General features: G+C 34.6%; 1 protein-coding gene across 1 annotated transcript in view; it reads right to left on the reverse strand.

Annotated features, from left to right (window-relative positions):
* The window catches only part of LOC136038680 (arginine kinase), an 83,317-nt gene extending 59,724 nt beyond the window's left edge, over positions 1-23,593 (reverse strand). The window contains exons 1-4 of the mRNA XM_065721962.1: positions 23,456-23,593; positions 19,413-19,597; positions 5,682-5,860; positions 128-367 (exon numbers count right to left, since the gene is read on the reverse strand). Coding sequence (XP_065578034.1) covers positions 128-367; positions 5,682-5,860; positions 19,413-19,581 — 588 coding nt within the window. The 5' untranslated portion in view covers positions 19,582-19,597; positions 23,456-23,593. The remainder of the gene's footprint in view (positions 1-127; positions 368-5,681; positions 5,861-19,412; positions 19,598-23,455) is intronic.
* Positions 23,594-24,326: the final 733 nt, after the last annotated feature.

The raw sequence follows: 24,326 nt of genomic DNA on the forward strand, positions 1-24,326 counted from the left end.
AGAAAATATTATGCAGCATAACCCCCTATTATTTCACAAATTTTCGAAGTTCTTATATACATAAGCAATCCCTGCTTAGGAATGTCCATTATCTTCAAAACATATTGAACCTAAAGCTAAATTATACCTGGAGGAAGCGGTCACCCTCTTTGAACAAAAAGTGATCATCAATCAATTGCTGCTGGACTTCCTTGGCCATGCCAGTGAGAGGGTAGAAAGTACCCTTCAGCTCTCCATCAAGACCATTAAGAGTAGATGACACTTTATCTTCCATCTCTTTGTACTGAGCTTCTGTCAAACAGGGGTTGAATGGATATCCCTGGAGGGAACGACCGCATCGGACACGGGTGGAGATAACAAACTTGTTCTGGAAATTACAGATAAGACTATGACTGGCAAAATCAGAAACAAGCGATGGTTGAACAACAAGAAACAAGCAAATAGAAACAAACGAAGGTTGGTGAATTTTAACCTTACACAGGTCCCCACTTTATGATATTTCAACTTTTGTACCTTAAACATATTATTTATTCATATTTAAAGTAAAGAAACAAAAAAAATGAAGCTACACATTGTATGAATATCAAGCTTTGGTAATACAAGTTACACTAAATAAAACTGTCCACAAATAAATTTATCTTAGATAGTGGTGAGAAAAAAATATTTTTAAGGCTCTGATTTCCCAGGGGAATGGTCAGCTGGGATAGTCTCGGGTCCAACATTTAAGGGACCATTCTATTAGAGTATGCCCTACTAATTTAAAAAGATTCTCTTTACACATTACATAAAAAAAAAAAAAAAATAGGAAGGGTATTAGAAAGGGGTGTTTTGACCCAAGACCTTCTCTCTGCTGGGAATCCTTCAACCGAACAGGCAATTACCACTTTATAGAAAAGAGCTACTTTGTGATCTGCTATTTATGAATAGCTCTGTTCAATCAGTAATAAAAAAATGTAAATTAAAGTCATATTTGACGTAAACAAACAACATATCCCAGTTCCTACTGATTTTCACCAAGTAATAGTTATCTTCCCAATTCAGCATCTATGCCATCTATATTTTTTCTCTGAAAGATGTCTTAAAGAACGGATTTTGATAGAGAAATCATTAACCGTTATCTCCCTTTGAGGTTTCAAAACACTTGAAACCAAATGTATATACAAAAATAAATAATTTATATGCTTGACCATAGCCAAGGTATCTTGGGCTCGAATATATTTCGGGAAAGGGTATTCATTACATCAAACGTCGCCAAGAATGCGGTAAACTTCGACGGGCATCTTGCCACTTAAATGTCGCTAACTTGAAAAATGAATGTATGATGCCAAATTACGCTTGGATTTTGGTTGGTTTTTAATGTTACTTATATATTAAGGGGCATTATGCAATCTGCAGGTGTAATTGGAAGAATTATATTGTTAAATGTTAGTTTTCCTTGTTGTTTTTCGCATGGTACAAGTTCAGAATGTGTGAGAAGATGATGAGCATGGAAAATCGACTTAATAACAGGAAAAAAGGGAGTTAGCGACATCTACTGTTAGTTAGCAAAGTCCTAAAAACTGTCGTAATTTTGGAATTTTACCCGGTGCTGGCGGTATGCGGCAATTACTAGTAGTGGGTTTTATGCTATATTTATTTTTTTTTTTTTAATTCACCTAGGTAACACAATACTGTCTGTGCCGCTAAAAGTCACTAATTTCTATAAGATCTATGGTAAAGCGCCAGAAATTCGATTCTCTTCAAATTCTTTTTTTTCTTTGACCCAGTCCTTAAATTCTAACCCCCTATTTTGAATGTTTTGCTTCCTAAAATTCGAGAGAAAACGAAGAGGGAAGAAGCTGTAGGAAACGAAGAGGAAGAAGCCAAGTATGAGTGGCTTTTTAACCAATCAATTATTGTCTTTGAAGATACAACGTTGAAGCGAGTATAAGGGTCATGGCAATTTTTGGTTACAGCATGTCAGTTGCTTGTGGCAGGTTGTGGTTTCCTAACGGTTTCTTACACACATAAAAAAGAGCCCTACTAACTTGTGACATTGGTGCAAGAGGCCTTATTTTTTTGGAATTTCTGCACATACGGACGACAGACCCAATAAATCTTTAAAAAAATATATTATAAAACCAAAAGTCAGAGCAAATCAATTTGGCATGAGTGTCATTTTGTTTAAAAACCGCCAGATTACTATTACCATAACTTCATACTGAGCCTTTAGAAGACCATGGAAACCTGAGTGGTAGTACAGAGGCTATGACCGTAAACACTTCTATTTTTGCATTAAACCATGCCACTCTGTTCCTCCCTCAAACAGAGATTTACAAAAGAAACAGAGGCAAGGGGATTTTGTGAACCAACAATAAATAATTTGGGTATTATGCAAAATGTAAAATATCTTAACACAATAGAGGAATGGAATGAATGTTTTTAAGGCTTATTGTTACCAAATCTAAAAGTGTCTTCTCTATCTAATATATTTACATTACCAGATTTTAAACTGCTTGACTTATGTCTTTAAAAAGAACCTTAAACACAATAGTGGCCAGGGGCAGATACAAAAATAATGTTTGGATAGGGCGCCAGTGAAACTTGGGCTCCCTCATTGGTATTTTTCACCCTCAACAGCTGCAATTAGTGCAATATTTGACTTTTCAAAGGGTGTACGTGCCCCCTAAAATCAAACCATTGGAGTCACCCTGACAGTGGCTAATCAATAAATTTGTGTTTGAAGTACCAAAAGGCTAAAACGAATTTCTTACAATGACAGCGAAAGCGCGCATTAAAACTTAGGGAAAATACGTTGATGGTAAAACAAATTATGACAAAGAAGCCAATTTCCTTTTCAATTTATTGAAAGTATTTCAATAAGTTTATTATATTAACTATAATCAGGTATTTGTCGCTCTTCTTTTGATTCATTTAAAATACTTCAAAAAAAACTACAAAACTACGTTTCATCCGATCTTCAAAACAACAATTCAGTACGGTACGGTATAGCAAAACAGTGAAGCAATGAAATATCACGTTCTTCCTTATAATTCCATCTCACTATTTTACCTTTACTGTAGAACCCAAAAAGTAAGACTGACGCGTATATCTCTGCAGTTCACCTCCCTTCCCGCTCCAAAAGAAGTATCTATAGTACATATAAGTACGTATAGTACGTATGGTGAACGTATGGTGAATCCTGATTTTGGACCCGTGACGAGCGCAGCCTCAAAATTAAACAAAGCACTACAAAGGCCTTGTTTGTTTATGCATACAGGTAATTTTGATACTATCTTTTCAAATGACTCGGAGAATTAAGAACTGATTTCAGATCGTAAAAAAAGGTGATTAACTCTAGAAGCAAAAACAAAACTCATAATTGATTTTCGTTTTTTAACCGTTTTTTTAATAGCAATTTGACAATATTTAGACTGAAAAAAGCAGAATTAAGAGGAAAGAGAGAGAGGAACAAATAAAAGACAAAGGAAATCATTATTGTAATCAGGAGGTAGATCCCAATGCTAAATATGGGAAAAATTGCTCTCCATCATCAAACATTACAAATACCTGGTAAAGTGGGAAGAAAACGAAAAGAAAAAAAAACAGAAAATAGAAGAAAGAAACTAGAATAACATGCCGGAAAGCGAATGCAATTGGAGAACGGACAAAGAGTTAAACATTTTGAAGCTAGGTCGTTGAATAAAGTCAATTATCCTTTTTTTTTCTTCTCTTCCTTACTTTTGCAGGGCATGATAATTGAAATTTTCAATTGTGTTACCCTGTGTCACAGACTATTTAGCCTTATAGAGAATAGTAAAGATGTCTAGCTCTCAGTGGCATCGTTTAACAAAAATTAGGGGGGAGGGGCAATGTGTCAATGTTTCAATTTTTTCAAGAAAACATAAAAAAAGATATTTTTCGAAATCTAAGGAAGATCTAGGAAGCGCATGCCCCAATCAACTCACGCCTCTGTTAGCTGTATGTGATTAAGTAAATGATTATGTATATGAAGTATTATTATAAAGTATATGATACATGAAGTATATTATGTATATATGTTATGTATATATATATATATATATATATATATATATATATATATATATATATATATTATGTATATGATATATGAAGTATATTATGCATATGAAGTATATGATTAAGTATATCTTAAGTTTAGTAAATATTTTTCCCCACTAAATGAGCGACACAATCAATACTTTGTTCCTGGTTTCCCTAGTTATTTTGTTTGAAAGTTTCAACGAATTGACTTTTTCGTGATGCATCGCTAGCTAATGAGTTACTTCCAGGCAAGGCTGTTTCCAGAGGAGGGAGGGGGGTATCGGCTCTGACCCCCGAATGTTTTGTCCAAATCGCAAAAACGTAACAAAAAATGATTGTAAAAAAATTGAAACGTTTTTTTGAGTTTCAGCGAAAAAACCCCCTCCCTCAGCGAAAAAAACACCCGAACAAAAATCCCGTATACTCCCTTGCTTTCAGGTATTTATCTGCAAAACAACAAATCAGAAAAACCGAAGTTTTTCCCATTTTATACCTATATCTAATTGTCCCCACCCCTCTCGTTGTACTGCCACGCGTCTACATGGATAATTCCTGGAAAATGATAAAACAAGCATTGTCACTTTCTTTTTTTTAATCACCTGTTGTAGAACCCAAATTTTTGTTATCTCACCCAGATTTATGAAGATTAATAGCCCAGCATTGGCAATGGACTTGTGTTATATGCAGTGCGAGGACTCGTGACCAACAGCGGTCACTATCCAATATAGAATAGTATTGGGTAACATGGATGGTGGCCAAATGCAGGACGTTTATGGCCTCCTATAAAAACAACATCTTGATTTAATTAACATCAATCATCAGCAAATTTCGAGTTCCGGTATGCACCAACGAAAATAAACAATGAAAAAGGGAAAAAAGTCTTGTATAAAACTAGAGCTTTTAGAACATAGAATGCGCTTAATCAATTCTACTGTAGCTATGACAAAATACTTCCGAATGAAACCAAACAAAAAGATTATTTATAAATTTAAATAAGAAGCTAATACTAGTGTTGACCATATAAACATCAATTTCAACCCCTCCTGAAAAATAGAAGAGGGGGACTGGGCAAAGTCACACAAACTAGAAATATAAAAAAAATTACAGGTAGGCTGTGTTCAAAAGTCAATAAATATTAAATTATTTGAGATTATTTTTCCTCCTATGAAATGAATATATTTTGTACTGAGTTCTTGAAAGCGTCCCTCTCCCCTCGCAAAAAATTACCTACAAAGAATTTTATCTACAGTATGCAAATATTTACCGTAGTAGGAAACACGGGCGTTTACCTCCCTCCTCCCCGGATTATCTCCCCGGAAAATACCCCCCCTCCCCGTGGAAAATAAGGCTTTCCAAATTTGAGAATTTTATGAGTTTTTTTTTTTTTTTTTTTTTTTTTTTTTTTTTTTTTTTTTTTTTTTTTTTTTTTTTTTTAAACGGCCATTTAAAAAAAGGCCGGCTATAAGTAATAGCCGGTCATCATTTGCCTTTTAGTTTGGAATCTAAATCATTTAATATGTTATTTGTTCTTGGATGTGATCATGAATGATAAAACATTATTTAAATTAGTACACAAGCATTGCTTTTAAAAATTCCTTTAAAAAACAAATAATTCATAAGAAAAATATAGTACTTACATCTGGATCTAGATCTCCAAGAGTGTTAACATCACCAAAATCACTGGGTGGATGAGAGTCATTCTTTGTGAAGCCAATATGATAATCTTCAATGATTGGATCAAAGAGAGGAGCGAACAGGGTGTAAGACTCGGCATCAGGGGCGTAGATACCAACTCCAGAATCAAGATTCTCAACACCTAGAAGGACAAACTTGAATTAAAATCGAGTTTTCCATCAAAATGCAAAAAAAAACTGTTCATCAAACTAAATTTCAAAACTGAACTGACCAAACATAATACATCAAGTCTTAAATTTTTGGTATGAACAGTTACGACGTACACTAACTGGGGACCTTCTGTTCCTTACCCCCCCCAAAAAAAATTCCCAGTGATTTCTTCTCTTTTCGTATAATTTACCTGTTTTTTGTGCGGTTTCATCGGTCATATGCCACCCTCCTCCAAAAAGATGCGCTCCTTTCCAAATAAATTCATGTGTATGTACCTGATTAGCTCTATCTAGAATAATTAGGGCACAATAAACACGAGATCAGGAAAATACATACCAGTATAAAATCAAGGTTTTTACCGCCTAATTGGAAGAGCGCAAAATAAATATATCGTTTTGCCATTATAGTACGCTGCAAAGCAAAAGGCCTTGTTCTCGCAGTTGTACACCACCACTAGGTACTTCTATGATATACCCATTACCACTGAAGTTGCTCATACATTGACAACTGTCAACTGGTTTCTTTCGCTTTTCTTTCACATAAGCATGAGTAAAGACAGAGAAATAACAGAATAGATGGGAAATATACAGCTTCGGCTATTTATTTGTGCATTAGGGAGGGGGAGTATTTGGACCGTATGGTGTCAGAAAACAATTCTTACTGCATAATATGCAGTATAATCGTAGATGACACATTTTGCATGCAGACCCGCTGTACTTTAAACACGAAAATAAAAAATACCATTATAAAAAATTTTACAACAAATCTTCCTTCATGAGTAAATAAAAAAACGCTCTTACCAAGGCCATATGCAGGATTTTTACTCGGGGGCGTATATTTTTCAGGGTGAGGGGGTTACAAGATAGTTTTAAAATACATCAAAAATGGTTTGTATGTATTTTTATTCCGTTTATACGAATAAAAAAATGTCTAAGAAAGGAGGGGGGTTCAAACCTCCTAATCTCCCTGGATACGGCCGTAGCTCTTATGAAGTTATTTTAAAATATTATCTTTCTTTTAAAACTTCATACATTTGTCAATCTTTTTTAATTATATTGCGCAATTACTATCAGTTTGGTAAAAGGGCATTGAACAAAAAAAAATAAACTAACTAGTCTCGGTGAAATTGCGAAAATTCTTATCAATGGGAAAGCAAATTTAGTCTGACTGATCTGTACTTAAGACTTGCTTCAATATTTCGGTGATAACGAAACCATGTTTTGTAAAGAAAAAAATTAGATGTTCCAATCTTTGATATTTTTATTTCGTTGAACGATACAGAAACTTCAGAAACCTAGATACAAAACAAAACGATGCAAATCTATTTTCGAGGCTTCTAACTATACAATCTCAATGAAATTGTGGACGTTCTGTTTGGTAATGAATCCCGCTAACGACAGGTGTTTTAAAAGGAATGTTAAACATATTTTTTTTATATTTCTCTCTCAATGAATTATGCAGAACTGTAGAGAAAACGAAATAAAGACAAAAGTTATGCACAAAGCATAACTACACAGATATTCATTGAAAATGCTCCAAAATACACTTCTCTCCGAACACCGTGGGGCAACACCTTTTGAGGCATAAAATCTCCTCCGAAAACATTGGATTCACACCATTAACTTTGAATGTAACTTTGCATAAAGAGAATATATTAGAAAATGTGCGCAATTCAATAGAGATAAAAACTATCGTTTAAGGGATGTGAAAAAGAATTTGCAAAAAAATGAATCAACAAAACCCTTTCTGTTGACTTCCTAAAAATAATTAGACTAATCCTAAATTTGACAAGTAGGTTTCAGGAGAAGTGGCAAATCTGGTGGTGAAACATCACACTACTTTTTTTTTAGAATAATAATAATTTTTAATTGCTTATGGGTGATACATCCCTCTAATTCTCACCAAGTTTTGTTTCAGGTAAACCATACGATACCAATTCTAACTGATAAATAAAAAAAAAGTTTCTTAATTAATTATCGTCTTACAATTTAACTTTCTAACGGGCCAAAGATTATAACTTTAAGCAACGAGGATTTAATATAACGAGGGTCATGCACTGATGAATAGAATACTAACCTATGCGGGGTTTAAAAACTAAATATCAAAGGGCAATCAATTTTTTAAGCCGAAAGCACATTGACACATAGCTGTGAGGGATTTATAATAAAAAGGTTCTTATTTATTATACCAACAATACTTAAGAAGTGAAGTTTGGTTTATCCTACTGAAAAATACCAAAACATGATGAAAGTAGCCTATAGCCTAATACTTTAGAAATAAATTTGGGCAATTTATTTGCACATTAGGGAGAGGGAGGGGTGGGAGTAACCTAACCCCTACACCATCCCCTAGAATGCAAATGTACAGCCCAAAAACTCTAATGAAATCTATCACCCACCACTTGTTTTCCATTGAGTGTAAGCTAATTGTTTCTTAATACAGACAGAAAAAATCGGTTAGTTCTCGAGTTTTACACATTGCAAACTTGAGCGTTGGCGGTATAATACATAAGTACTAATACAACTAACAATAGCAGGAATTTTTTCTCATGAATCAAATCCTTCAATTTATTGAGCGACAAATTAGTATAAAGTCCCCAATGTGATCAATAATATATATTGTGAATTCAGTTAGTTCTGATCAGATTGCACAAACTATTCCTCTTGCCCTCAAGGAAAAGCTTCTTCGGTCCAGTAATTTCAAATCAATATCGTACAGTCAGTGAGAAAATGTGACTTTAATTTCACAAAACAGAACAAAATTAAAATACCGTTATTTATTAGGCAAGGAACAAATCAATTATTTGATGAAAATCCGGGCTATCAAGGTTTTGTGGTCAGTTAATAGAGTATGTGATCAGACTGAACAATCAAAAGATGGAAAATAAATTTCTCAAAAGATTGTAGAATTTAGCTCCAGAGGAACTCCATATATGAGCGCATGAGCAGAGGAGAAGAACTGGACATTTTTTTTTTTTTTTTTTTTTTTTTTTTTTTTTTTTTTTTTTTTTTTTTTTTTTTTTTTTTTTTTTTTTTTTTTTTTTTGTCTCAAGGACACACTGCAGGCATTTTGTGTATTATCATAGTAAATTAGTAAGGCACAAGAGGTCGTCGTTATGCATATGTCTCTTTCATTTTAGGCAAATAAAAATAGCGAAGTTGTTGAGCTTTTCGGGAAGCATTTCTCATCCATAGGCCTATGCATTGCCACCTTAACAGGTCACATTCATTGGTATAATATGATAACATTCAGGCCAAAACATGTGCATAATTTGAAATTATAAACGGCTTCAACTTATAAAGCAAAACATTATCAGCTGAATAAACCCCCTTGAATCATATAATTACGAATCCTTTAATACTCTTTTACAGCCGATAATTGACTCCAATAACAACATTATATGTAATTACACATACACAATGGTGCTACAGAAAATAATAAGCCATTTGTGAGACAATAATCAACCAGATATTTTCTCAGAATCATTCAGAAAACATTTCATCTTTAATACTAGTGGTTTTCCCCATTTCGGACCATGTCCTCTTAGGCATTTCTAAATCCTGATGCCCATCATAATATTTAAATTTTGTTTCTCAAAATTTTATGAATATTTACCTGAAGGAAGCTTAAGAGGCCAATAACTTGGTTTTTTCTTCTTTTTGGTCCGTTCTCTAGGCATATTTTATGCTAATCAAGAACAATGTCTGTATTAAATCCCTTTTATACAATGCATGCCGTTACAGCAACACCCTAATATATATTTTTTTCTCTTTAAATACAGACGAATGTAACGTCGTTCACCCGAATTTTTTCTTTTCAAAATTAAGACTAAAGTATAGTCAGCCAAAGGGTGTACTCCCTGCCCATAACCCATTAAAATACTGTCAAGTCCCACTGATGGGGTGTGCATCCCTCTTTGGGAATCACAGTATCAAAAAGTTTGTGGTAACGAACTGTAGTAAGGAGCGAGCCGGTTCAATAGTAACCGAAACTCTAAATAACCGAATCTTGATACCAATATATATCAAGTGAATCAGATTTTTAAGTTGAATTTAAAAATATAAGTTTCATCAAATTTAATCATACCAATCAAAAGTTACGCGCCTGAGAAAATTTGTTTTATTTTCGAAAAAAGGGGGAGACACCCTATAAAGGTAATATAATTTTAATGAAAAGCACATCATCAGATTCAGCGTATCAGAGAACCCTACTGTAGAAGTTTCAAGCTCCTATCTGCAAAAATGGGAAATTTTGTATTTTTTTTTTTGCCAGAGGAAAGATCACAGATGCGTTTTTATTTATCTATTTTTTTTTCTTTTTGTTTTATTCCCCAAAAGTCATCGTGTCGATTCAGTGGTCCTAGAATGTCATGAGAGGGCTCATTCTAACAGAAATTAAAAGATCTAGTGCCCTTTGTAAGATCCCGAAAAATTGGAGGGCAACTAGGCCCCCTCCCCGCCCCTTTTTCTCAAAACCGTCCGATCAAATATTTGAGAAAGCCATTGCCAAAAAAAAGTAACAATATGTAAGTTTAGTTTTAATTATTCATGTATGTTGAGACAAAATCAAAACCTGCATTAATTCGAAACGTTCAGAAATTAAATAAAAACAAGTTTTTTTTAACTAAAAGTAAGGAGCGACATTAAAACTTAAAAAGAACAGAAATTATTCCGTATATGAAGGGGTTCTCCCTTCCTCAGTGCCCCGCCCGATCATAAAATGCCTCGACGCATTATAGGAGTGGAGAATATAGGGCCATGGATAGTACCGTCCCAACTATATCATTGTTTTTGGTTTTCAGAGCAGACAACCTGAGGATCATTTATGGTTTGGTTCCAAACCTGATAAAATTGCATTTGTAACTATAGCATATATTCTAACATCTTGTCTATATATATATATATATATATATATATATATATATATATGTATATATATATATATATATATATATATATATATATATATATATATATATATATATATATATATATATATATATATATATATATATATATATATATATATATAAATATATATATATAATATATATATATATATATATATATATATATATATAAATGAAACAACTTTTTTCACCACAAGATTGCTAGAATCTTTCTCATAGACTGTGCAATTCATTCTTGGTAATTCAATACAATTTTGTGTGCACTGACTACGTGACTGAGAACACGATCCAGCAGCTATTGCAAGTAAAAACATATTTATGTTATATAAAAGGCTTCAAGTAGGTAAGTATAAACGAAATTCAAGCCGAAAGAATCATTCCATTTTAGACAACTTTGATGACTTGGCAACAAAAGTTATTTCAGACAGCGAGAAATTCTCAGAAAACTATCAATTCAAATATTAGAAATACACAAATTTGAGATAAATAATAAAAACGAAGTTGAAAAGATAGAAAATGCTCCGGTTGAGCACGTTAAAAACTGTCGTAAACAATACAACGTGAAATAGAATAATACAATGGGATAGGCATATCTCCTGACAGATGTCGTTTCTGGAAAAACTCTCCAAAACTCGTTCGAACTTGGTATTCCCAGTTAAATTGACCTTGAGTTGGAATTTCAAGACGACGAGACAATACAACAGTTTATTTAGAATAGAAATTAAGAGAACGAATCAACAAATTAAGTTTTAGTCTGTGCTTCTCCTAAAACGAACACAGATTTCCTATGAGAACACAGATTTTCGTGTTTTTCGTAAAAAAAAAAACCGTCAAGGATGCGTTTTTATGTTTTTTTCCTTCTTTTTTCCAAAACTGATCGTATTCACATCAGTATGCATCTATGATAAACAACTTCAAACCACACTTCCTTTCAATTTACAACTGAAAGGAAATGAAAATTTAGGAAAACGGGTGCAGTTTTTCAATTTACTATCAATTGATCTGTGATCAAACCGATGGTCGAGGAAAATCAAGTGAAGGCTCAATTCAAATTTGCACTATGACTTAAAGTCATAGTGTTTTTTTTGTTTTTGTTTTTTTTTTTTTTTTTAAGGACCAAAATAGATCATGCCAAAGCAAAGTGACATTTGGTTTGCATAACAAATATCTTAAGATAAATAGGAGGAGGATCATTCAACGGGGTAGTGCCAAAAATCTCCAAAAGGCCGTTTGTTCACACACAATTTTCCAGCTTTTTATGGATTCTCTTTCAGATCAATATAAGCAGTTGAGTAATTTGTCATTTAAAAACTTTATTTGAAGGAATAGAATATGACCAAGAGCCCAATATAGATATTATTCCAAGAATCTTGGGCCAAATAACATTAATAGTGCTTGTAAAATAATTTCCTTCCAATATGAATAAACTGAGAAGACTTATTGATACTGAACAGCAGCTATCTCTCGTACCGCTCAACATTATGAGTGCAACACGAAAGATTTAATTCATTTACTTGCCAACAGGAGAGGGGTCCGGGTAACCATCAAGAACAACAAATGTCCAAAGATCCACAGCCCCTCAAAAAATTCAATATTTTTGACGGGAAAATTTCTTTTTAGAATTTCAAGTGTCATCTCCGAGAAACCATTTTTTTAGTGATTCACCTTTTTTCATGGGAGATTGCATCAACCCCAAGATTGACTTTCTCTGCAATTCTTGTATTTTCCATATTTCGCCAAATTTTCTTCTCGCATACCCCTTTCCCCATTTGACACTAATATCCAAAGTACTTATTAGATTGTTAGATTTTTCTTACAGTAGGCCTACCATTCGTCAAAGTTCTACTTTTCATTTATAGCATATAAACTTCAAATCTAAACTAGCACAGCAGTATTAGCTTGTTTCATCTTTACAAGCACAACATTTTCTATTGTTTACGTTTTTCTCTATCGCAAGGCTTAGAAATCCCATTGTGTAATGAATTTCTATGTCTATATTTCAATGTTTATTTGCATATCTTTTCCTTGATACGTCTTCGATTTAATGCGACTTATAGCTCTGACAAACTAACCTTTGAAGAATTTTGTGCCGCCAAAATTATCTATTTCCTAACTGTTTCCCGTGAATTACTTTTGTTCAAGTCTTTACGCATTTATCATAGCTCAGAGAAGAAATCTATAAACACAGCTAACCTTTTTTCTCTTTTTTCGTTTGAAACAAAATTGGAATCAGAAGGTTAAATTAGCCAGGTAGAAGAGTATGTTGTAATCAAACAAGTGAGAAGAAGCGAAAGCAGCAAAGAAGGTTAAAATTGAAACGAAATTAATCAAATATATACTTTTAATAAGCTTTGGTTCAATTTAGAAAGGGTCGAAACATTCTCTTAAGGGAAGTCCCGCGAAAACTGTACTAATGAACTTACACTTTTTCCTATTAAAAAAAAAAAAATTCTCCTAGCTTAGCAAAAACCTTTCGTATTTTAAGACTTTCTTTTACCCTGTATTTTACTCGTACCCTTTACCCGAGCCCGTACCTTTACCCTGTACTTTCCTTTACCGTATTTTAAGTCTTTTCTTTATCCTGTATTTTACTCGTGCCCTTTACCCGTACCTTTACCCTGTATTTTCCTTTACCCGTATTTTAAGGCTTTTCTTACCCTGTATTTTATCCGTACCCTTTATCCGTAGCCGTACCTTCACCCTGCACTTTCCTTTACCCGTAACTCAAGTCTTTCCTTTCGTATCCTGTAGTCTTTCCTTTATCTCGACATTCAACGATATCATCGTCGTATTTTCGTTTTCTCTCTTTAAAAAAAAGCTATTTTTTTTAAATAAACAAAAAATCAAAATTGAAAGATATTGGTGAAAAAAAAAAAAGTCATGAAATCCCAAGGGAGGAACAAAAAAAAGTTCAAGCAAAAACAAATGTCTAAGGCTATTGGTTACATTTTTTGCTTTCTTGGTGTTTCCCTTTCCTTGTTTTAACCAAATCTGAAGACACAGGCAAAGTACTTGCGCTTGCTCTAAATTTTCTTATTTTTTATTATACGCCTCAGACCCAAATTATTTGTTTTTGCTTGAAAAGATGTTTTTTTAGTACTTACCAAACCCATTCAAGAAGTGAAGTTAGGTTAATTGTAATGAAATTTACCAAAACATGATCAAAAAAGTAATATTTTACTTTATATCATAATATAACTGGGGCTATATTTTTGCACATTAGGCGGGGGAGGGGGGGGGTAAGGTAAACTAACCTACCTTACCCCCACCCTCCTAATGTACAAACATATAGCCCCAATTATACACGTCCAATGCATTCTGCCACCCGTCACATGTCGTTATCGCTATGAAACCGGTTTTCTGAGATCTTACATTCAGCAAACTTCTCGACTGTGTTTGGTATAATAGTCTCGGCTAAATGCAAAGAATGATTGACACACTATTTGAAATGAGAAATAGACAAGAATTGTGTTGAGGAAAATCAAGGGCTAATACAAAACCAAATTCTTTATCTCAAGCATGAAACATAACATAAATAAATAATTTTAGATTGACATTTAAAATCTTATCATACTGTAGTCCAACAGATAAACGTTCGTATCCCAACCTTAAAATCATTCGGTGAGTAAATACACACTCTATCATGTTTATTTCACATATCAGCACAATGTGTATGGGGATTAGGTTATCTAAGAATTTTTTTGGCAATGCCAAAAAATCATGCAACATTTTAAACAAAAAGTATAGTTTGATGTTACCAGCAAACAAATAAAACTTTTCATTTTGGTTATTACTGACGGTTCTAGGCGTTTAACCCCCCCCCCCGGAAAATACCCCCATGGGAAATATCCCCCAGCGGTACCCCCTGAGGATAATACTCCCCCAAGGAAAATAACCCCCGTGGAAAATAAGGCTTTCCAAATTTATGAATTTTATTTGAGTTTTTTTTCGTAGGGGGGAATACTTTTGGTACATATGTATTATGCACCACTCACTCAAATTTACGCTGTGTAAAACTGGAGAGCAAACCAGTTTCTTCGCTAGTTTTTTTTTTTCAGATTAGCTCCAGACAACACAAAGAAAGTGACAAAATATATGGGAAATACATAATTTGTGCCACATATTTTCATACAAGGGGGGGGGGATTATTTGGACAGCTTGAAGTCAGAGAACAATTCTTACTTCATAATATACAAAACAACTGTACCTAAACACATTTTGCATGCTGACCCACTATACCTCCCCCCTAATATGCAAATCTAACGCCCAAATTTGATTCTAAAGTAACAAAGAAACTAACAAAAAAAGTCAGTTTGTTCTCGATTCACACATAGCGTAAACTTGAGTGAGTGGCGCATAATACACAAGGACCAAAATTTATTCTCTCTGCGAAAATTAAAAAAAAAAACTCAATTAAAATTCTAAAATTTGGAAAGCCTTATTTTCCACGAGGGGTATTTTCCGTGGGGGAGGGGGTATTTTCCGGGAGGAGGGTATTTTTCACAGGGGGTCTGGGGGGGGGGGTAAACTTCGGTCGTCATTACTGACACAAAATTTCCTTTTTAATGCAGTAGAAATAATGGAGTAGGCCAACAGTGAACTATCAATCATTATACAAAAAATGGTATATAAAAGGCTAGTAACGGAAAACCAAAAGAAAAAAAAAACGATGATCATTGCACAGCAACAAGAAAATATATTAGAAAAACTAATAGATTTTATCTTGAAACATAATCACAGAACTTTTGGGTTATTTTTGGAACAAAAGGTTTTTTTAGTTCCAAACTTAGAAATTTTTTAGTTCTTTGGATTAAAGGTATTTGCTTATAATCGGATAATAAATACTAACTGTTCTTGGGATAGATTTTTGAAAAGAAAATTCATGACTCGGCTTAACACGGTAACATAAAAGAGATATATTAATTGATTAGTTTTGCGGTTTGAGTATGCTTGGCGAATACGATCAAGATGAACTAATTATATTTCAGTACTGAATTTTATGGAAAGAAATTTTCACAATGCAACAAATGAAAAAAAAAATTAACCGTCATGGCATGGATTTTTTTTTAAAGCGGTGCTATATACAAATTTATGTTAGGCCTTTAGGCAAAGTTCCTTCATGATAAAGTAAATCGATACTAGTGAAAAAATATATAGTTTAAAGGCAATTCCGGGCTTATTCAGAAATGGGTAGCTGAGAAAGTTCATTTGCCTGGCCACGTGAGTTTTGGCCCAATCAACACATCCTGTATTCTGGCTGTAGCATAACCGCGAGTTTCATCTAACGTCAGTAATTGTGAGCACATGCTGAGTAGTGTTTCTACACAATTAGCAGCATAAAATGAGCATTTCCGTAAGCTACAGGAAGCTCCAGATACCGATTATTCCGACTATGCTACTATAAATATTAATAGGCTACCCGCTGAAGTGAACAACTGAACGAGATGCAATTAGTTACTTGTTAGAATCCCTGGTCACGAATCAATCATAACTGTGCATGATCCCCGTTACCAAATAATTGTTCGTTTTGACAAATTTGTGGCTAGGGATTTCAGAAATACTTTAGCTATTATATTATATTTTTTTTTGCTTTTTAGACAATCAGCTGGTGTAGAAGATGCTGTAAGATATAGCAACTTATGTACTGTAAACATAAGTTCCGTTAATGCTAAGTTTCATGAATGAATGGAATAAAATTATAAATAATGAAATAGCAAGTAGCACTGATCCTATTTGTGAGACTCCTTCGGCTATGCATGTGTATGATTATTTTGCCATTGGTTAAGATTAATCATTGTTATCCCTGCTACGGTATCCGCCTTTGGGTGATGCTATTAAAAAGCCAAAATCAGTATTTTGAAAATACCCCTCCGAGGAAAAAACCCCACCCCGTGAAAAATACCCCCAAAAAAAAAAAACCGTGGCAAATACCCCACCGGTAAATGCCCCCATCGAAAACAAGGCTTCCAAATTTGAGAATTTTGCTCGAGTTTTTTTTATTTTTCGTAGGGGGAAGGGATTTCAGTACTTATCTATTATACACAACTCACTCAGAAATACACTGTGTAAAATTCGAGAACAAACCGGTTTCTTCGTTAAGTTTCTTTCAGCTTACCGCGAGACAAGACAAAGACAAGTGACAGAATAGATGAGAAATATATAATTTGGGCTATATATTTGCACATAAGGGGGGTAAAGTATTCGGACAGTTTGAATTCAGAAAACAAATTTTTGTTCAGAATATGCAGAATAATTGCATTTTGCATGGAGACCCACTATACTTTACCCTCTCCCCCTCTAGTGTGCAAATATATAGCCCAAATTTGTTTCTAAAGTAGCGAAGAAACCGGTTTGTTCTCGAGTTTTACACATCGTAAACTTGAGTGAGTGGCGTATACACAAGTACCGGAATTTTTTATGGAGAGAAAGCCGGATTTCCCGGTATTATTTAAAAACGATCAGAAATTAAATTTAAACAAAAAAACAACTGAACCATGGAATGTACCCCTGTTCCACGTCCGCCCGAGACTCTAAGCGGGCAGGACTATTAGGCTTGGGTTACTTGTTCGCCTGCGAGTCCAAGCAAATTCAGCCCCCCTTTTTGCATGCAAGTCCAGTGGACATTTTCCGTCATGAATCAACCCAAAAATATTGATCGTCCCTTAGTTCTATAACTATTTACCTTAGTTCTATAACTATCTACCTTAGTTCTGCCCTAGGATGGGTGGATGGATGATAAAGTATCTATCAGCAAATGAAAATGACAAGCACTGATTTAGTCAAAGATGTACTATTTTGGTTTTTCAAATAAGTCGTAGTTGGCTTATACTAACGATATTATGTTAATTTAACCACTAAGAGTCTTTTTTTTTAATCTAAAATGGTTGTGACTGCACCAGGGTCGTATCCAGGATTTTTTTTTTCGGAGGGGAGAGGGTACAAAAAAAGAACGCGTCGAAGAATTTTATTTTATTCCTGAAATGTGTTTTAACTCGGAATACTGAGAAGAGTGAGTATTTATGTTATAGCTCGCGTGTTGTCCAATTATCACTGTTTTGTCGGCATTGGTTAATTCCAGTGGTCATATCTTTTAAACAGTTTGATATTCATAATTATGATAGATGGTAATAAGCTTGTACCACCTATCATTATTATGAATAAAAGTCAGGTTGCCCTCAGAGAATATATTTCAGTTTGATATTACCGTCAGTTTTGTCATTGCAAGTATGCGAAACAAGCATGAAGATGATTCACTTAAAAAAAAATTCAAGATGGAGTTTTCCCGATTCTTCAAAAATAGTTGCCAGTCACGGCAAATCGAATGACAACTTCTTGTGATCATGTATCACTATTCGAGGTAGACATGTTCAACTCCGCTTTTCCTAAGTGATTATACATGGGTTATAAATAAACAATCATTTTTAACCAGCATGCATCATCCTTGCACGACCGCCTAAAAGTTAATTATAATTCTATCGCATGTAATTACCAAAGCATGTCAGTTTTTGCTTCAATTTGTCCCTTTCCCAACAGCACTGGTCACGAATAGGAAACCCGCTAAGCAACAAAATAGATGACTGCATTTTGCCAAATATGAATGGAATTTGAACCCAAAGAAATAAGCGCCAAGGCATCGCTAGACATGACATTTAAATCTTTTTAAAGCCAGAATTGATAGCTTCCGGACCTTGCGCTACCAGACAGACTAAGGGGTCACTAACTATGAACTACAAGAGTGGACGAATTGAACTCTTACAATACATTGTGCCTCTAACCCAACCTCTGACTTCGTCCCTGTGCCTCAGTCACATCGGGTACAGAGGGGGCAGCCTAGCACGTAGCCCATTTGAGTTAGCTTTAACAATTTGTAACAAGCAATATTTTGCATATTACTTTACAGACTAGAAAAACAAGCAAGAACATTTTTTTACGTAGAATCCTTTTTATCTGTCACCAGGCACATACGTAGTACGATCCCCTTCCCCCCATGATTTCCTGATTCTTGCGATTTTCCTTGTAATTTCTTGCACTTTCTATATAATTTGCGAATTGAAGGGGGAAGAAGGAACAGAATTTTCTAGAAAGAGAGGGGTAATTAAAAATGAAAAAAGTGCATTCTTGTGCCACAATTTACTAATACTTCCAAGGGAGTTATTTGCACCAATCCCAAGGAAACAAAATTCTTCCCTGCTCAAATATTTTTTCTTTTTTTGTAACTGAATTGCTCTCACCTCCTACGCCGTATCGAGAATTTTTCGAGAGGGGGGGGCTACAGAAGAATTTTTCTGGGGGAGGGAGGTATCGAAAAACGTCAATAGACGCATAAAAAATTGTTTCTATCCATTTTTGTTACGTTTTTACGAGTCGGACACACTTCGGAGGGGGAGGTATCAAACCCCCTAGCCCCCTAGATACGGCCTTGCTCACCTCCCATTTTTGTTCGAAAAAACAATAGACATTTACCTGATTGGATGACGTCAAGAAGGGTATATTTCTATTCAATCTTGGTAAGTTTTTACGAGTCGGAAAAACACTTCGGAGGGGGGTATCAAACCCCTAGATACGGCCTTGCTCACCACTCATGTTGTGATTCGAAAAAGTAATAGACATTTACCTGATTGGATGACGTCAAGAAGGGTAGCTCCAAGGCTTGTCTTCAAGGTTTTAAGCTGATCGAAAACCTCACGAGTTAGGTATTTCTTGACAAGTGACTTGCAATCAGTAGCTGCCTGAAGTTTCTGGAATCCAGCTTCCAATTTTTCAAGTGTACCAGCATCAACCATGATGTCTTTGGAGAGTCTGAAATGGAATGTTATCAGGGTTAAAGCAAGAGTCAAGAGCCCAAGACAAGTCAGTGGCCAAGTCTCTCAACAAATTGCGTTGTCTTTTTTTAAATGAAGAAAATCATTTAGAAAAGCAAAAAAAAACACTTTGAACCTGTAAAAAAAACGTGTATATCGTCTCAGTGACCCAGCTTAGGGTTATTAATTATACCTTTAAATAGCACTAACTTTTGGCTAGGCGTGAGTTGACCTGAACAGCCAGTCCTGCAAAAATTGAACTTGTACTAAATTATATAAACAAAGAAACGAAAATTCATGCGACCGATTCTTTCTAGGAACTAAACCCAGCCTTTTTTTACATATTCCTCTATAGTTCAACCACTCGCGCCTATGTATTATGTTTCCTGACTCAAAAAGAAGGAGAAAGAACAATGCCAGTCCAATTATTAAATTCCAACAAAACACAATGTTGAAAAAATACAAACACTTTAATATGCTAGATCATACAATATTAATATACAGCACAGAAAATTTAGGAATCTTCTATGGGCCTGTTTGGTAAATACGATTTAGCCTCTTTAGCAAATTATTTAGCACTTATTTATACAATTGCTACCTACAATCAATGCTAAGATGCATTAAATCCCACCGATGCAATATTTTGGTAATAATCTACAAGCACCTACCAATAGGGTGCAAATCTACAGGGTAGCAGAAGGGGCAATTGTCCATCTCCTAGATTTTTATAAATACATTTTAATGGTATTTTCATCGAAAAAATAAATTTTTTGGTATTTTCATCGAAAAATACCTTTTTTGGTGTTTCCATAATATTTTTGTATTTTCATTAAAAAATCAAACAAAAACAAATCTGCCCCCTTCCCCCTATAGTTTGAAAAAATATTTTTGTCTCCCACTAAAATGTTATTATTTGCCCCTCTCCACAGCATTCAGTACCCATAGTGGTCATCAACGTTACTTAGATGTAAAGCATTAACCGTGAATGGGTTCTAGAATATTTTTCTCAACTATACCAAGCTCAAGATCAGAATTGTCACTCGTGATTCTAATTTCCCGTAGTCTATGGTGCGTACATACCCCGACTGAGTTTTCTGCACCGTTGAACGTATGCCATTTTTGATTAACGGGCATTTCTATTTCAGTGTGTGGCACCTTTTTTGGCAAATACGGTACGCCATTTGCAACGTCGTGGTATCAAAACTGTGCCTTGGTGGCAACAATTCTCAAGATGACGTGGCACAGATAATCGTTGTAAAATCCATCCGAAAATCCTAAACTAAGATGACTCTGTAACATCAACATTTTATTTAGCAATGAGGAGGGTCTAAAAAGTAGATTTCAAGAGTCATTTGCAAAATATACAGAAAAGGTAGAAAAAAGGGTTTGGTTTTTACAAGTCAGAGATTGTGTTTCGTTTCACCCATAAAAATTAGGGAAAGGCCAGAGCGAGCATCTGCCGTTCCAAATCAGGCCAAAAAAGAGAGAATTTTGTGACATTTAGAAAAAAAATTGGGTCATTGTGACTTTTAACCTTTTCCAAGGAAGATCCTGCGCATATACTAGTCCTCAACCGCTTTAGACTACTAATTATCTTAAAGACAATTCGTGTGAACAGAAAATGTGCTTGTGTCAAGTTAGTCAAAATGGCTTCTTAAAAACTTGCAGCATTCGATGTCCACTTGGGTAGTGACACTTATTTGTGAAAATTTCTTTATTAACACACACAACTGAATACTTTGCCTGGGGTCTCAAACTAAATATTTTAAAACAGAGTAAATGAAGAGTGTGCAAGTATAACTACTACAACCAATAACAATTCATGGTACTTACACATTATCGCGACCACAATCGAGAAATGAAGTCAGGTTAATCATAATGAAATATACTAAAATATAATGAAAATATAACAGTTTAGCAACAAAATTATGTAAATTACAACAGGGAATTATTGAAAACAGGCCGTCCAGAACGTAAATACCTAACCAACTCTACGTATTAAATAATCATTTAAAACATACCTGCCGGTTTTAAAAACAAACTGGTTTTTAAAAAGATCAAGAACAACAGTGTGGTTGGGATAATAAGGTAGTACCCAATTCACTAGTCATGGCTACACCAAACCACCTAAGCACCACACAGCTGCAGACACTCCTCTTCCAAAGCTTCTCTCTTTGCACCCTCCCAAAAACTCCCAATTTCCTTAAAAAACTTCCTTATGACCGACCCCCCTCCACTTAGGGACGATCGCCTTTCGCTTGTACCATAAGGATGCCGAGAAGAAGAATCTTTTGCAATCTGTCATCCTTCATCCGTCAGACGTGCCTAGCTTCCGTAAATTTAGCTTACTAAAAACATGCATTAGTCGATGTCCATTTGTATTAAGTTCAGGGGCAGTGATCCTTATTTTTAAAAATTTTCTTATGAACACAAAGATTAGTAATTCAAGCGCTTTACATTTACCATTAATTAAAAAAGACAAATAAGAATTGACAAATTAAGATTTGTAACGACTCATCCCCCCTTCCAATTTTGGTCAAAATAAACCTACCGTCTCGTCAAAACTCAAGATCTCCAAAATGAGCGGTAAAAACATAAAAAAAATCTTCTACAGCTCCTTTTAAAATTTACTGTAGGATCTTTACTGTCCTCCAGAAATATGTAGTACATACCCGGTTGATGATAATATTGGGAGACTTACAACTGCTCAACGACCAGATCAAAGTTAAAACCTTTCGGCAATGCTGCATCATAGGGAGATGTGATATAAAATCTCAATTACATTCTGGTATTTATTTAAGAAATTTGGCTTTCAGCTATTGACGAAAATGGTAAAGCTGAATTAGAAAATACACCAGAAAAAACAATTGGATACAGTTATGCAGGGTGTCCCCTCGCTTTCAATCATCTAGATAATACAGAATATCTAAAAGTAAGCCGTAAGCTCGTTGCCAGCTAACACAGGGATGAGGCAGATAGACTTGAAATTTGGGGCCCAGTAAACTACTCAAAGGGATGCAAGGGGCAACCAAAAACTTTAAAACCACGACCCCAATAATTTTTTTCATTTTTGGTTCTATGAACAAAATGAAGCGGTAAAATTATAGCAGTTCATATAACTGGCATTCCTATAAAGTGAATATACCACTTGGTGCCTTTTTTGATGTTCTATACAAGTGGTTCTCAACCGGGGTCCACATGGACCCTAGGGGTCCATGTAATATTTCGGGGGTCCACAGGCAAAATATAACAAATTGGGGGTCCACAATGATATTTTGGGGGTTCACAAAGAAAACCAACTCAGAACGCTTTTTATCTTTAAGAATTCAATTTCTACTGTAATTTACATTATTTTGAATCTGTTTAGTGACCTACTCGGAATGGATATACCGATTTGGGTTTCAATTCCTTTCGAAGTTAATGTTGCCGAAATAGAATTATCTTTGCAAGAGCCCCTCATCGAATTACAAAGTGATGAAATAATGCGTGCAAAATTCAGATATGGAAAGTACAATATATGGAAAACAAATGATGTTGCCTGGTTAAGAATTTTACCATATTCGTCAAAGTTAGCACTAATAATACGATATTTTCGTATATTTTTTTATGTGCAAATGCAACAATACAAATAAACAACACTCAATATTGTACTGATTTTACATCACCGGAAACGAAAACAAGGTCCTTCAGACTAAAAGGAAAATTTTATATTTAAGAAAAAAAGAAGATTCGACAAAATCAATAAATTTATTAGTCGAGCACGGCTCGTCTCACCTGACTACAAATAAATAAGAAACATACAACCAAAGTATCCTTAAAAAAACTCAAGTGGTCTAACAAACAATTAAAAACTTGCCTTTAACAAATATAACCTTTCAGACAAGCTCAAGAATGAACAATGATTTTAACTAAGTGCTATCGGAATTTATTAAAACCGTTCTCCGGTGGAGTCAGTATACGTCACACTTGAACAGACCAATGAAAAGCAGTTTTCCGGGAAAAATGAGAATCGATACATTCCAACAGAGTGCATGGATCTTTTCCCATAGATTCTAGACCAAAGAATCAAATAGAATAGGAGATGATACTTTATAACATCTCAGCAATAAACTTTAAATCTAATTTTATTAAAGTGAGAAAATAGTTTCAGTAATAGCCTGTTGCGTATAAGATTTAGTCTAACTTATTTTGCTATAAATTTTCCATCCTTTTGGAGGGGCCAAGGCACTAAACTTTTAGCTTCATCAGACCACAATAAGGGGTACTGATCATGAGCACCATACTGATCATGAGCACCACAAGGATATTTTCCAAAGGGCGGGGAGTGCTACACGGTGTTTTGTTTTCGCCAAGATTTAAACGGAAAAATTTCTTATTTTCTCATTTTTATACATTCTTAATGTCTTCTTGTTTCACATTGGGTGCCATTACCCCCCCCCCCTAAATTCTAACATCGATGCTGCTGACAGTAAAAATGAATGCATAATGGGGATTCTTTCAAGCTTTTTCTTTCAATTCTTGACCATTCCAAGCAGTATCTAGAGGAATCTATCTTCGTTAAGGAGAAAGGTCCTACTACTATGAAATTCATCATATATGTAGTATGAAAGCATGCAAGAGATGGAAGGGCTGCAGATTTGTACCTCTCCTACAAAATCCTCCAGAATTTATTGTTCTTATTTTCTATATACTTCTCACATGTTTCGAACTTTTTTCTAAGCTTCCCC

Source organism: Artemia franciscana, chromosome 18 (assembly GCF_032884065.1).
Source record: "Artemia franciscana chromosome 18, ASM3288406v1, whole genome shotgun sequence".
Taxonomy (NCBI): domain Eukaryota; kingdom Metazoa; phylum Arthropoda; class Branchiopoda; order Anostraca; family Artemiidae; genus Artemia; species Artemia franciscana.